Source organism: Phyllostomus hastatus, unplaced genomic scaffold (assembly GCF_019186645.2).
Source record: "Phyllostomus hastatus isolate PE091 unplaced genomic scaffold, TTU_PhHast_1.1 phas_scaffold_78, whole genome shotgun sequence".
Lineage (NCBI taxonomy): Eukaryota > Metazoa > Chordata > Mammalia > Chiroptera > Phyllostomidae > Phyllostomus > Phyllostomus hastatus.
The window spans coordinates 82,586,279-82,602,495 of record NW_025334041.1 but is presented as its reverse complement, the minus strand read 5'-3'; the positions used below and the strand labels follow the sequence as shown (position 1 = coordinate 82,602,495).

At 39.0% G+C, this 16,217-nt stretch overlaps 1 protein-coding gene across 1 annotated transcript in view; it reads right to left on the bottom strand.

Moving 5' to 3' along the window:
* The window catches only part of LOC123811849 (meiosis 1 associated protein), a 60,364-nt gene extending 54,667 nt beyond the window's left edge, over positions 1 to 5,697 (bottom strand). Inside the window, exon 1 of the mRNA XM_045828351.1 lies at positions 5,458 to 5,697. Within this exon, the coding sequence (XP_045684307.1) occupies positions 5,458 to 5,697 (240 nt within the window). The remainder of the gene's footprint in view (positions 1 to 5,457) is intronic.
* Between the last annotated feature and the right edge of the window lie 10,520 nt (positions 5,698 to 16,217).

Below are 16,217 nucleotides of genomic sequence, written 5' to 3'. Positions count from 1 at the left end.
AACATGTCTTCTGTTGATCTGCCAATGCCTTTTTCTCCATTCCTATTTACAAAAGTCCCACAGAAGCAGTTTGCTTGTAGCTGCCAAGGCCAGCAACACACTTTCACTGTCCTACCTCAGGGAGATATCAACTCTCCATCCCCATGTCATAATTTAGTTCACAGGGACCTTGACCACCTTTTCCTTCCACAAGATATCACTCTGGCCCATTACATTAATGACATCATGCTGATTAGAACTAGTGAGCAAGAAGTGGCAACTACTCTAGACTTACTGGTAAGAAATTTGTGTGACAGAAGGTAGGAAAAAAATTGACTAAAATTAAGAGGCCTTCTACCTTGGTGAAATTTCTAGGGATGCATTGGTGTGGGGCATATTGAGATAGCCCTTCCAAAGGGAAGCTTAAATTTGTTGCTTTTGGAGTAGAAGAGAGGATCTAAAGGTTCAATATCTTTTTACTTTTAGTTAAACCTTCATTCTTTCCTCCAGAAGTACTTGCTCTTGCCAACTCCAAAGCCTTTTGAGGACTTGGTGGTATAATTTGCTTTATTCCTTGGCTTTCCCCTCTACCGTTTTAAGATTTAGCATTCTTGGAACTGCTAACTCAATTATCACTTGTTCACTTGTATATAGCTTTCAAAATTTTGTTGTGATTTTTTTCTCTCATTATTTTTTTCTTGTGGGGTTATACTGTGGTGGCAGAGATTTCTAGTTGTCCTTCAATACTTACGCTTTTCCTCTAGGTACCAAAACTATCAATTTTTACATGGGCCCTCTGACTAGCTGGAATGACTGTATTTCCAAGTCTCTTTCATACACCTAGGAGTTTCAGTGTGATTAAGTTCTGGCCAGTGGGATGATGGTAAACCAAGTGATGGGAGCAACTTTTAAAAAATCCTCATCTGAGCATATATTCACTGATTTTTAGAGAGAGAGGAAGGGAGAGACAGAGATAGAGATGAAAGAAAGAAAGAAAGAAAGAAAGAGAAAGAAAGAAAGAAAGAAAGAAAGAAAGAAAGAAAGAAAGAAAGAAAGAAAGAAAGAAAGAAAGAAAGAAAGAAAGACCGATGTGAGAGAGAAACATCACCTCGTTGCCTCCCCTACACTCCCTGACTGGGAAGCTAACCTGCAACCTTTTGTTGTACAGGAGGATGATCCATCCAATTGAGCCACCTACCAGGGCTGATGGGAGCAACTTTTGATGAGTTTTTAAAAAGGATGCGCGAGTTTCATTCTCTCTTTTTCCTTTTCTGCTTGCTGGAATATAGCCCTAAGAATGGCTAACTTGGACCACAAGATAGCCAAATTAGAGCACTATTAGTCCTAAAATCACATTGTAGATCATATATGATTTAAATAACGTCTCCATTCTCATTCAAAGATAGAAGAATTGGTAAGTTAACTATGTATGTTGCCAGGTGGTACTGGAAATACTGGGGGGAACATTATGCAAAGTATATGATTATCCAACCACTATGCTGTATACCTGAAACTAATAAAAAATAATATTGAATGTAAACTATAATTCAAAAAATTAACAATTAAAAAAATTGATAAACTCCTCATAATAAGGGAATCGTTCTGAAACTGCTTTGAGAGGAGGTTAATCACTTTGGTCAGATTTATTTATATTAAGGTCACAAGGGATATAAAAGGAATTCTAATATTTTAATTATGATTCCTTATTAAAAGTTCAGGATTATTTGATTATACTCAGAAATTAAATATGAAAGTTATATTGAGGTGTTCATTTTGGGCAATTTTCTTACCTGCTATTTTTCTCCATTTATATTTTGAGCTAAATCTGAAGACAGAAAATGTCAGACACTTATATAGGCCAGAGACAGTGGATTTAAAATAACATTTTCCCTCAAAGATTTGATTATTCTATATGTAAGGTAGTAGCATTGTTCTAGTGATTTTCTTGGGTTTTAATCAGGTTTGAACTCACTGTTCTTTTAGAAAAAAATTTTTTTTGGCTTGCAATTTTTCCTGAGATACCAGTCAGAAGCTTTTAGTCTAGAATGGTCTGCCTCTCCTACTAGAGTAATTAAGGGGTCAAGGGATTCATCAGGGGCCAGATGTACTGAGGAGTGCCAGATGCATATAACATAGTCACTTGAAGAGGGGAAAAAATCCTTTTACCTTTCTTTGGAAAATGAACTCATTTCTCAAAGAGCCTCTTTATGCTGGCTATCTTCCATTTGTCCTTCCATATCACTCTCTACTTCTCCCTACCCCTATTGCCTGACAGAAGACAGATATCACAACCAAATGTGGTCATGGGACAGACATGTGCAAGAAAAATGGCACAATAGAGGAATATATCTGCCAGATGATTATAAGCATCAGTGTCACTTTCACTCTGTCTTCACTATACTCATACAATAGATAATCTGTGAATAATGTACAGTGACAGTTATACATTTTGTTCACCCATTCACCAGTTAATAGATACTCTGGTTGTTTCCAGTTTGGGGCTATTATTAATAATGCTGCCATGAATATTCATGTACATTTATTTGTGTGAATGCATGTTTTCATTTCTGTCAGGTAGATTCTTGGGGGTGGAATTGTTGGGTTATATAGAAAGTATGTATTTAGCTTTTTAAGAAATTGACAAACTATTTCCCAAAGTGGTTGTATCATTTAACCTTCCCATCAGCAATGAATTAGGGTTATAGGTTCTCCTCATTCTCACCAACACTTGGTATTGCCTGTCAGTATTGTCTATCTTTTTAATTGAAGCCATTCTAGTGAGTGTGTAAAGTCACCTTTGTTTTTCTTTAACTTTTTATTTTGAAATAACTATAGATTTAAATAAAACAGCAAAAATTATTCATAGAGAACTTTACCCATCTTTTCCCAGTGGTTACATCTTGTATAACTAGAGCACAATTTCAAAACCTTGGTATAATGTGTGCATAGCTTCATATTATCACATCACTGAGAAGCTCTTCCTCGTGCTATGCTATTAGTCCTTACCATCCCCAGCCCTTGGCAACCATTGATCTGTTCTCCATCTTTATAATTTTGTCATTCTGGGAGTGTTATATAAATAGAATTGATGTGCATGACCATATGAGATTGGCTTTTTTCCCCACTCAGGATAATGCTCTTGAGGTTCTACCAAGTGGTATGTGTCAATAGTTCATTTCTTTTTATTGTTGAGTAGTATTCTATGGTATCGATATACTAATTTGCTTAATCATTGACCTATTAAGGGACATTTAGGTTGTTTCAAGTTTTTGGCTGTTACAAATAAAGCTATTGTTAATATTTAACTATGTGTTTTTGTGTAGATGTAAATTTTAATCTCTCTGGGATAAATGTCCCAAAGTGCAATTGCTGTGTCATGTAGTAAGTATATGTTTAGATTTTTAAGAATATTACAAACTGTTTTCCCAAATAGCTGTGCCAGTTCACATTCCCAGCATCAATGTATGAGAGATCCAGTTTCTCTGCATCCTTGCCGGCATTTGGTATTCTTACTATTTTATATTTTAGCTGTTTTATTAGGTGTGTAGTGCTATCTCATCATGCATTTAATTTGCATTTGCCTAATGGCCAGTGATATTGGATACCTCTCATGTGCTCATTTGCCATCTGTATATCCTATTCAGTGAAATTTCTTTTCATGTGTTTTGCTCACTTTTGAATTATATTTGTGTGTGTGTGTGTGTGTGTGTGTGTGTTAAATCTGTGGTTTGGAAATATTTTCTTCCAGTCTGGAGCTTGTCATTTTATCCTCTTGACAAGGTCTTTTACATAGCAAAGGTTTTTAATTTTGATGAAGTTCAATTTGTCAATTTTTTCTTTTATGGATTATGCCTTTGGTGTCATATCTAGGTCCTGAAACTTTTCTCTTATATTTTCTTCTAAAACTTTTAGTTTTACATGGAAAACTATGATCTATTTTGAGCTAATTTTTAAATAAGAGGCTTAGGTTGAGGTTTATTTTTTCCATGGCTGTCCCACTGCTCCAGCACCATTTATTGAAAAGGCTCTCCTTTTTACATTGGACTGCTTTTGCATCTTAATAAAAAATGAGTTGGATATATTTCTTTAAAAAAGATTTTATTTATTCTTAGAGAGAGGGAAAGGGAGGGAGAAAGAAAGGAAAAGAAACATTGATGTGAGAGAGAAACCATCAATCAATGTCGATAACTGCTTGTTAAAGCATTTATGATAGTTGCTTTAAATTTTTTTTTTTATAACTCTAACATCCATGTCATTTCAGGACTGGTGTATGCTATGCTCTCATTCAAGTTGAGATTTTACTGGTTTTTGATAAGATGAGTGATTTTTAAAATTATTTTCTGGACATTTGGGGTGTTATAAAACTGCATCTTGTTTAAATCTTCTGCTTTAGCAGCCTTCCTCTGATGCTGTGTCAAATGGGGAAAGTGAGGTTTCCAGAGTGTTATTGCCAGGTGGGGTGTGACCCTACTTGATCTCTCTTTACAACCCAGAAGGGAGGGTGCCTTATTACTTCTGGGTAGGGGTGGGAGTTTAGTCTCTCCACATGGCCCCAACTGGCACTCTGGGGATAGGGAAGCTTCATTATGGTCAGGTGGGCATAAAAGCCCTGCCTTTCTAGTAGGCCTTTATTGACACCACCCTGCCTTAGAAGTAAAAAGGTGCCTCACTAGTGCTCCCCACAAGGCCTTCACTCTGCCTCCTCCTACAGTACCTCAGGGGAAGAGATAACTTGTTAATGTTGGGTAGGAGGGTGGGAGTCCAGGCTCTCACATGAATTCCCTGGATACTAGAGGAAGGAGGTCTTGTTTCCACCAGGTGAAAATGAAAGTCCTGGATCTCCAGCAGGCCTTCTCTGATTATCCCAGCAGTACGCTGTCTCAGGAAAGAGATGCATGAGAATCTCTGAAGTCTTTCTGGTCCCTGTGATTCTAAACTTTGTATAGGGGATAAAGTGATGATTTGGGTTTGTCTGAGAGGAAGGAGAGTTAGTTGTCAATGTGGGAGGGAGTGTTGTAAAAGCACTGCCCCTGGCCCAGCCTTTGCCTTCTGTGTGAAACTGTAAAGAATGTATTTTCATGTTTCTGCATAGTTAGGGCTATCTGAGCAAAGAAATCTGGAACCTGGGTTAAAGGACAAGTCTTGGCTATTCACTTGAATAGCCAGAGACTTCTGCAGAAATTTAGAGACTCGTTTCCCTGTGCTTGCATTTTAAAGGGGTGTGTGCAAAAGGAGTCAGTTGTTTATATTCCAGAGGTCTGCAAATGCCAAGGTTTCTCTCAGGAGGGGGAAATACATGGGCTAACTTCCATATTAATAATTTTGGGGTTTCCCTTATGTGCAGGATGACATCTGGCTGTCACTGTGTTGCTTGTGGGGTATTGGGTATGGGAACAGGAATAATTATTGCTATAAGTAATAATAGCTGTGATATGAGGTCTCTGGAGCAAAAAAATGAACAAATATAAATATACTTACCACAAATGGAAGGATGCACTCATGCTGATTTTGTACCATGTATAAACTGAAGAGGGACATTCGGCTGGGGCCCATTAAGCTGCAGGCTACAGAGAAAAAGTTCTGCAGAGCCTCACAGAGGTTGGAGCAGATGTCAGCCCAGGATGGTAGAGGAATATGCACAATGAGAAGCCTCGGAGGTTGCTGATAAATCTGCACTGGAGTCAGGGGCCCTTTACCAGTAATTCGCCCATGATACATGGTAGCCAGACCAGAGGTGGAACTGCAGCCACTACCTGGATATTCTCCACACCTGTAGGGAGGAAAGAGAAATCAATGGTGTTTGTAAAACTGAGTTATATGCTCTATTGAAACAGAAAGTCTAGAAAGGAGTCACCAGGTACTAACACAAGCTCCCCAATGCAGGCTATCCCACCTTTTTAAAAAGTGTATGATTCCATTTATGTTCAATGTCCAGAACAGACAAATCCACCAGACAGAAAGTAAATTAATGGTTGTGAGAGGTTGAGGGAAGAGGGAAATGAAGAATGACTGCTAATGGATGAAGTCTTTCTTTTAGGGGGATGAAAACAATCTGGCATTATAGAATGTAATGAATGCCAACATTTGTGAATGCAGGAAAAACTACTAATTTATACATCTAAAAATGATGAATGTTTTGGAAGTCTATCCCATCTTAATAGCTCTCAAGGGATCTGATATGTACCTGTAATATAAGACTGAGAATGCTTACAGATTCTGATAGAACTATCAGAAAAGTTACACAAAACTCAAATTTCAGCCCCAGGGTAAGCTATCTCCTCTCATAAACTTTATTAGCATTTATTGTGCTGTATAGTGATTTGTTTCTATGACTGCCTCTCCCACTATATTGTGAGTTTCCCAAAGATGGAGCACCTGTTTTGCCAGCTTTATTAGAGCTTAGCACATTTTTTGGGGTACCTAGTAATTCTTAAAAATGAAAATATGACCATGTTTTCCCCTTCAAGACCTATTCAAGACCTTTCATGCTTTGGCCTTCAGCTTTATTGGTCAAATTCCTAGAAAAATATATCTATATATCTAATACTAAATCAAAAAGAAGATTCAAAAATCTAAATATTCTATAACCACTGAATAAACAATTGGTAGTCAAATATCTTCCCACAAAGTAAAAGACAGGGTCAGATGATTCCTCTGATGAGTTCCATCAAACTCTCAAAGACCAAGAATTTCAATCTCAACTTCTTTCAGAGAATAGGAGAGGGAACATTGCTCAATTAATTTTACTAGGTTAGCATAACCTTTGATATAAAAATCAGATAAGAGTATTATAAGAAAAAAATTATAGGATAATCTCATCCATGAACTTAAATGTGAAAATCCTAAACAAAATATAAGTTGAAAAGAGTGATATATAAAAAGAATTATGAAATAAAACTCATTGAGATGATATGATTATATACATAGAAAATATAAAATAATTTAGTTTTATCTTTCTCAAAAGGTGTCCTCACACTTTATTAAATTTTATTCTTAGAGATTTGCTAATTTTAATATTAATTACATGACATCTTTTAATCTTTTTATTTTTATTTTATTTTTAAGTATATTTTATTGATTATACTATTACAGTTGTCCTATTTTTCTCCCTTTATTCCTCCTCCTTGCACCCCCTTCCTCCAGCATTCCCCACCCCTCTTAGTTCATGTCCATGGACTATACATATAAGTCCTTTGGCTTATCCATTTCCTATACTATTCTTAACTTACCCCTGTCTCTTTTGTGACTACCAATTATACTTCTTATTCCCTGTACCTTTTTCCCCCATTCTTCCACTCCCACTCCCCATGATAGCCCTACATGTGATCTCCATTTCGGTGATTCTGTTCCTGTTCTAGTTGTTTGCTTAGTTTTTGTTTCTGACGTTCAGTTGTTGATAGTTGTGTTTATTGTCATCTTATTGTTCATAGTTTTTGATCCTCTTCTATTTCTTAGATAAGTCCCTTTAACATTTCAGATAATGAGGGCTTGGTGATGGCGAGCTCCTTTAACTTTACCTTATCTGGGAAGCACTTTATCTGCCCTTCCATTCTAAATGAAAGCTTTGCTGGATAGACTAAACTTGGGTGTAGGGGTCCTTGCCTTTCATGACTTTGAATACTTCTTTCCAGCCCCTTCTTACCTGTAAGGTTTCTTTGGAGAAATAGCTCATAGTATTATGGGAACTCCTTTGTAGGTAACTCTCATTTTCTCTTGCTGCTTTTAAGATTCTCTCCTTATTTTTAATCTTGGGTAATGTAATTATGGTGTGCCTTGGTGTTTGCTTCCTTGTGTCCAACTTCTTTGGGACTCTCTGAGCTTCCTGGACTTCCTGGGAGTCTCTTTCCTTTGTCAGATTGGGGAAGTTTTCCTTCATTATTTTTTCCAATAAGTTTTTAATTTCTTGCTCTTCCTCTTCTTTTGGCACCCCTACTATTCGGATGTCAGAATGTTTAAAGTTGTCCCAGAGGTTCCTGAGCCTTTCCTCATTATTTTGAATTCTTGTTTCTTCATTCTGTTCTGGTTGAATGTTTATTCTTCCTTCTGCTCCAGATCATTGATTTGAGTCCTTGTTTCTGTCCCTTCACTGTTCATTCCCAGTATATTTTCCTTCATTTCACTATGGATAGCTTTCACCTCTTCCTCCATTTTGTATCCATACTCAATCATTTCTGTGAGCATCCTGATTACCAGTGTTTTGAACTCTGCATCTGATAGGTTGGTTATCTCTTCATAACTTAGTCCTTTTTCTGGAGTTTTGATCTGTTCTTTCATTTGGGCCATATTTCTTTGTCTCTGTGCACCTGTTATGTTGTAAGAATGGGGCAACCCACATTGCTATGTTGTGGTGCTGTATGTGGGGAGGGGTCAGAGAGGGAACAATGCAGCTTGCTAGCTTGCTCAGCTCTTGCCCCACTTTCTGTCACTTCCCTTGCTTCCCACAATCGGACTGTACGCTTTCAGATGCTGATTCCTGGGTGGGTGGGCTTGTGTACATTCTAGGGTCTCATGGGCCTCTCTAAACTCTCCTGGGAGGCTGGGAGTTTCTCCTGCCCCTATAACTCCCACTGGTTTTCACAAGCAGAGGTTTTGAGGCTCTATTTCCCAGTGCTGGAACCCTGGGTTCCACAGTTTGTCTCATTCCCTAGTTGTTCCTCCTGACTAATCCCCATGCAAATGTGGGACTGTACAGTTTGCCAGCCACCACCTCACTGTCCCAGTCTGCCAGCTGCCATCTGGTCATGCAGCCTCTTAGTCTGGAGTTCCTGTCTCTGCCTCTCCTACCAGTCTGGAAGAATGTTTCTTTAACTCTTTAGTTGTCAGACTTTCATACAGTTTGATTTTCTGGCAGTTTTGGTTGGTTTTTGTTTTTAAGTTGGTTGTTATTCTTTTGGTTGTGCAAAGAAGTGAAGTGCCTATGCCTCCATTTGGCTGGAGTTTCTACATGACATCTTTTTAAATTTCATTTTTATTTTGTTGCTAATGCCTAGAAATGTAATAGATTTATATACATTGATTTTTTGGGAAATATTTATTTATTTATTTATTTATTTTTGGAGAGGGAAGGGAGGGAGAACGAGAGAGAGAGAGAGAGAAACATGAATGTGTGGTTGCTGGGGGCTGTGGCCTGCAACCCTGGCATGTGCCCTGGCTGGGAATTGAACCTGCGGTACTTTGGTTTGCAGCCCACACTCAATCCACTGAGCTACACCAGCCAGGATATATATATATATATGTACACACTGATTTTGTATTTAACAACCTTGCTGCAACTTTTAATAATTATAATAATTTATCTGTAGATCCTTTTGGATATTTTGTGTTCGCAATCACATAACCTGTGAATGATAACATGCATTAGGTACATGAACAAAGTCAGATCATTGCAATGAAAAGACTATTCATAATAGTTTTGTTCACAGTTACCCCAAACTGAAAATAATACATATGCTAATCATCACTACAGTGGTAAAGTTTGGTATATTTACACATACAGCAATAAAAATCAGAAAACTACAGTTACATGCAACAACCTGGATGACTCTAAGAAACAATACTGAATAATAGAAGCAAGACACAAAGAATTTATATAGTATGATTCCATCTACACAGATTTTTAAAATAAGTAAAATAACTATATTTTTTAGAGATGTGTACATAATGGTAAAACTATTTTTAAAAAGCAAGAAAATGCCCTGGCTGGTGTAGCTCAGTGGAATGAGCGCGGGCTGCGAACCAAAGTGTCGCAGATTCGATTCCCAGCCAGGGTACATGCCTGGGTTGCAGGCCATGACTCCCAGCAACTGCACATTAATGTTTCTCTCTCTCTATCTATCTCCCTCCCTTGACTCTCTAAAATAAATAAATAATAAAAAATAAAAAGGAAGAAAATTATTATCACAAAAATTAAGATAGTGATTTTCTCTAGAAAAGAAGGAGGGTATTATGATTAGAAGGAACAAAGGGAGAGATTAGGGGGTATTGGTAATATTCAGTTTCTTGATCTTTATTGTGGTTACGTGGGTGCTCACTTTATAATTATTAAACAATGTTGATATTTTATGAAATATCCTATACATGCTATATTTACCAATAAAATATTTCAAAAAGAACATTAAGACAAACACAAAATAAATTTTTAATATTAAAAAAACATGTTCCCAACTCTAGGAACTAAAATGATTTTATATAATTGTTTTATAGCTGTTTTGTATAATTGTTTTAATGCAGAGAAAATAAAAGCTTTTTAAAAATTTCTCCTGGGTCCAAGAGAAAGGTATTTATGATAATTTTCAGGCACACTTTAGAATTTAGGGTCTTTAAAAAGGATCTAAGAGTGTATAAATGTCTTCCTCAAAATAAACTTGTGAAGTTATTCTCTTTCAAACTCTTCTTTTTGGACAGTGGAAGTTAGCATTTGTTCATTCAATAACCTTTTATTAAACTCCAGTTATGTGCTGGGCAAAATGGACAAATAAATGAATGAATATGCTAATCTGTTGAAAGTAATCTTGAACCAGAAATCCAAGTCAATGACTAAAGTATTTACTAAAAAAAGCACATATCATAAATATCTTTTAACTGTACTTTTAAAATTAAGCGCATGAGACAAATGTAATGCTGAATTTGAGGCTGACACATGGACAGGCAGGTTCACATAAGACAAACAGGCACCCAGACAGAGGCCTTATTTAATATAGAAGGAGCTGCTATTCCTCCTGCCCATCTTCCCTCACATTTGAAACTCTTGCCATTTTAAAGTACAGGCAGTTCTAACTTTTCATGGTTCCAATATATATACAAATCTCAAATTAAACGCAGCTTAGTTAAATAACACCAGTACATATCAACACAGGTAAAATTTTAGTTACCGTAGAATACTGTGAGTATCCACATAAAGTACAGATCACAGCTAGCTCTTCAGTCCACAAATCATTACGCAAATAACAGATAACATCATGATCAGTGATCAGTTATGTCATTTTTTCAAAGTTTGTCAGTGACTGGTCATTGCAGATCTCTTGGTTTAAGCACAGATAGCAAAGTGTATGGTTCTTTTCCCTCCTTGTCTCCTAGTGATAAACCCACAGGACACTTTACAAAAACAGTTCATTGAAAGAGAGAATTGTCCAGCAAAGATAAAAGTGTAGCAAAAAAAAAAGGTGATATAATAATGAAAGTAAAAGTTGAGTTAAACATAAATGGAGTTATAGAAGAATGAGCTGATTGTGAGAATTTTGACAACATCATTTGATAGACACTAGATCAATAGCCAGAGGAACTTATTGAAGGTGAATTTATCAACCAAAAAAGTGGTTATGAAAAAAAGATCCCAAAGTGCCACTGGCAAAAAAGCTTCTTATTAAAGGGATCCTTCCAGATATTTTACAAAATTTAGAGCATGAAGGATAAAATGTTGGAAGCTGGTTCAAATTTAGGAATATAACAATTTCCTAAGGCATAGAAAAGATGCTTGCTCTATCATAGTTATGCCTTGAGAAGAAGACAAGAACAAGCACTATTCAAACTACTACTGAAAATTTTTACAAAGAAGACACTTTAATTCTCAATGTTTCTAATGTTTTAAATTAGTGTAAAAATAGATACTAGTTTTATTATTTTTCATTTCCCTGTACACTTATAACTGACAAGAAGAGAGTTTTAACATTTGACAACAGTTTTGAGAGGTCCTGGAATATATGTAATTTTCCCCATTGATTATTAAGATTACTTTGAACGGTTTCAGCTTGCACAGTCATTTTTAGATCTCACAGTGTGTGCAATTCCAAGACTGTGCTTTAAATGAGGTAAGAGGCAGCTTTCTTCCCTATATCCTCAAACATGATTAATTAATGCATCTGAGGCGTCTGGGCATAGTACTAAGCAGCATCTGACTATTTCTGACCCTACACTATACTCCTCACTTTTGCCAAGAACACCCACTTACTGGTATCCCCCTACAAACTGGTTAAACCTGGAACTGGGCCTTGAACCACCACCCAAAGCCATCAAGTTACTCCCTTACTAAAATCCCTTCAATGGTTTCCAATTGCACTTGGGACAAAATCCAAAATCCTTACTCTGGCTCCGAAATTCTGTACTGTGTCTCCTTTCAACTCTCCATTCTCATGCCACGCCAACCCTGCTCAACCCCCTTCCACCCTGTCTGGTCCCTGGGGCACCGTTCAAGTTCACGGATTGCGGTCCTCCATGGTTCCCACTGTTGTTCTTTTCTGAACATTCCCCTCCTTAGTCCTATTCATCCTTTAGATAACAGAAGGTCTTAATAGGTTGGGGCCACTTTACATGCCCTCATAAAAGCGCCTAGACCATGCTTTTATAGCCTTTAGGATAATTTATGTGTGATAAATCATCCAATGGTTCTCTCTCCTGCAACTCTGAATTAAAAATTTCGTGGAGCCCACGCACTTTTGTCTTCCTGGGGCCCGTCCCCGTTGAAAAAATAAAAATTAATTAGTAAGTTTTTGAGTGCCCTAAAAATTTCACTTTTTTCCCGACATAAAAAAAATCAACACATTTTCTTTGATCCTTTCATGGTTTTCTTCTGATCCTACAAGAAGTTAGAACATTTTCGGGGGCCCCTCAAAGTGTCGTGGTCAAAGGCAGGGTGCCCACCATGACTGACGCAATGGTGGCCCGGTCCCCAGGCTTGGGAGAGCCCTCCCCTGAAACAGGGCGTCAGCCTGTCCAGCCCTCAGAAACCTGGGCCAGGGCCGCCCCTGACCCGCGGTGGATTTTGGCCTCGGGGCAGCAGTCCTGCCTACGGACTGAGCTGCCAACACTCGCCTGGGGGCGGACGCGAGCTGGCCAAAGCCCAGCCTTCGAAGTGGCTTCTCCCGTTTCCCTCCAGTTTCCTCCTAGCAGCGCTTTTTAGCCTTCTCCTACCCTGAGGTGTGGAGAAGCGCCCGCGTGGGGAGGCAAAGAACCCAGTACGCAGCCCAGCGGCTCCGCGCGCGCGCCTGCGCAGCCGAAGGCGCCCCCCTCAGGCCGGCTGCGGCTCGGCGCAGCGGCTCACGGCGCGAGCTGCGTCAGGGTCCACCTCAGTCGCTAAGCCCCGGGTTTTGGGGAGCACAGCTTTTCTGTGCCTTTGGTAGAGTTTTAGATTTTTGTGGAGAATATTATGCTAAACTTGACACTTCTCAGCAATCCCCCCACGAAGCATTCTAGTGGCCCCCCCTGTCTTGTTCTTGGTTTTAACCTTTCTCTTCTACATCATTCATTCATTCGTTTGGCAGCCTATCTTTTATTCAACAAGTATTTGTCGAGGGCACACTCTGGGCCAGGCGCCGTGCCAGGACTGGGGCACAGAGGACCCACACCAACGGTCCCCGCTCTCACGGAAATTAGAGGTTAGTCTTCCCTCAGGAAGCTCTGTGAAGCCTTTTCAAATCTCCGCAACTCCATGAGAGTCGCCCTTCTATCCTCATGCTCATTTTCATTTACTTTTTGTTGATCCCTATAGTCCTTTGACACAATCCAGTTGAAATAGGAGTGTCCTGGTCCTTCTTCAACCCTGCCTGGTTAAACGGGAATTTTTCTCCTCATTAGTCTACATATAGGAGAGGAAAAGATAATGCTAGTATTAAATCAGAAATGGACAAGCACTTCCTCCCATTTTCATCTTTATTATTGTTTGTCTCCCAACCCCCTCCCCCAACCGCCTCGGTTTATTGCCTGAGAGAGGGGAAGTCAATTTACCAATGAGTAGTTCAGGACAGGGTAGAACAAACAGGAAAAAAATCACCAGCCTATGTTCTAGTCCCTTTCACTCACTTTTGTTCCTCTCAACTGCTCCTTGTTATAAAACCAGAAATATTTAACCCATGTGTCCCAGGTGTAGGAATCGAATGTTTATATTAAAACACCCTTTATATTAAAACACTTCCTGTGTTTTAATATAAAGGGTAGTTTCTCAACAGGTCTTCTACATAATCCAAATTAGTCTTCCTGTCTCTAATCTCCACATTATCTTTTACACTGATATTAGAATTATTCTTGTAAAAATATGTTTGGTCATGTCATTCTTTGGCTTAAAAATCGTGTTTCTTTTTGGTTACAAGATCTATTATAACTGATCCCACCTACCTTACCAGGTTCAACTCCAACAATATTTTCACTCAGCTCCAAACAAGAACACCCACTGCTCCCACCTGCAATAAATTTCTCCTGTACTCCCTACATGTTGTTTAACCCATCTGGAGTAGCATTGACTGAAAAATGTGCTAAGGCCTATGCCAGACTTGGGAGACTGTGACATTTCCTGAAGACCCCACTGAACGCTGAGGGTGACGAACTGTGATTGCTGAGAAAGTACCTTGCATGCTTTCAACTACAAGGAGGATAATTGACCAAGGGCATCAGCTGCTACCTTAGAATCCCCACTGCCATGTTTGCATGGAGACACACTCTCTACAGGCTGCTCCCAGCCAGTGACAATGTGGTGGGGATGCTAAGGCAGGCTTGATACTGGGAGACACAGAACTCCTCTCTAATGGACAGCTTTGGGTGGTGATTCCTCTTCAGCCTTACTGGATTCCTACAGTCTAGGATGCTTCCTTCCCCCTCTTCTTCACTTGGGGTCAGACTTGTATCACATCTGACTGCTCTCAGCGCCTCTCCTGGCTCCTTCACCATGTTCTCTCATCTGTGATTAGTCTAATAAAATCTTTGTATATTTAATCTCATCTTGGTCTCTGCTTCTTGGAGGACCCAGACTAACACATGAATATTTTAACAGATAATTCTGGACAATGTAATAGGCACTAATAAAGGTGTTAAACAAACATCCACCAAATATTTACTGACTACTTACTCTATGTGAGGCACTTTGCTAAGCTCTGAGAATATAATCACCCCTGCCTTCCCGGGGCTTAAAGTCTGTGGCGGGTAGACAAGTACTTAGGCAATAGCAATGTGGTGTAGTATATGCTGCAGGAGGGGAAGTGCAAGGTTATGGGAGCACATAGTAAAGCACAGACTTGGAGGATTGGAGCATACTTCCTAGAGGAAGGTATTATCATTCTGAGCTGAATCAGTAGAGTGAATAAGAGTTAGCCAAACAAGGGGCATGGAGAGCCTTCTATGCAGAAGGAATGCTGGTGGAATGAACAAACTCAACCAGTCCAGAAGATTAGTATGTAGAAGTGGTAGGGCAAGGGGCCAGAACATGTAAAATTTTGTGGACTGTATTAAGGATTTTGGATTGAGCTGGACTGAAGTGTTTTAAGCAGAAGAATGATATGATCTGATTAGTGTACTGGTGAGAACATTTTATTTGTCCTAAGGGGAATGGATTGGGGCTGGAGTTAGGGTGGTGGTGGATGGTGATGGAGACAAGACTGAAGTATGAAGTAGCCTAGGCAAGAGATGATGGTGGCTTGAATTAGGATGTTGGTAGGGGGATGAAGAGATGTGGTGGTGATATTTAAGAGTTAAAATTAATAGGGCTTTGTTATTGACTGGGTTGATTAGGAGGATTCCAGAATGATAGAGCCTTGAACATAGTCATTTAATGAATATTTATTGAATAAATGAATGCAAAGTTTCTGGCTTGGACAGCTGGAAAAATAGTGATACTATATACAGAGACTGAAAACATTGGTTCTGCCATGTACCCATTACCCGAGCTGGTGTGGGGATGAGGTTGACAGTTCAGTTTTGGACATGTTGAAATCAAGGTGCTTGTGGCACACAGAGTGGAGATGTTGTTCAACAGGCAGTTGAATGCCTGTGTCAGAACCTGAAAAGAGAAATATGGACTGGAGTTGTGAATTTAGAAAGAGATATTAACTAAATTGGTATAAATTAGACTGCCTAGGGCTGTGATTTTTTTCAAATCGGGGGACTCAATCCATTAATAGGCATTAAAATCAAGTTAGTGGGCTGCAACCGTCATTTAAAAAAATGAAATATAATAAAATATAATAAAATAGAAAATATCAGGGTTTAGCTTCTGAATTAAAGATAATATAAGTGTGATATTGTGAAAAGTTTACTAGCAGTCCTCGCGTGACACGTCTAGACCAATTCGGAGGAAGAACTCCCACCTATACCTGGGTCTAGCTCCGCCTCTGCTTGGGTTGGGCATCTCATCTCAATAGCCCTGTGATCCCCTCAACCCTGATTGGCTGGAGGAGAAAATCAACACGGCCATTGGTCCCCTCTTGAAAGGGCGGAGCCGGGTTGCTCTTAGTCTGCCACCAGCAGCAGGTCGAGCC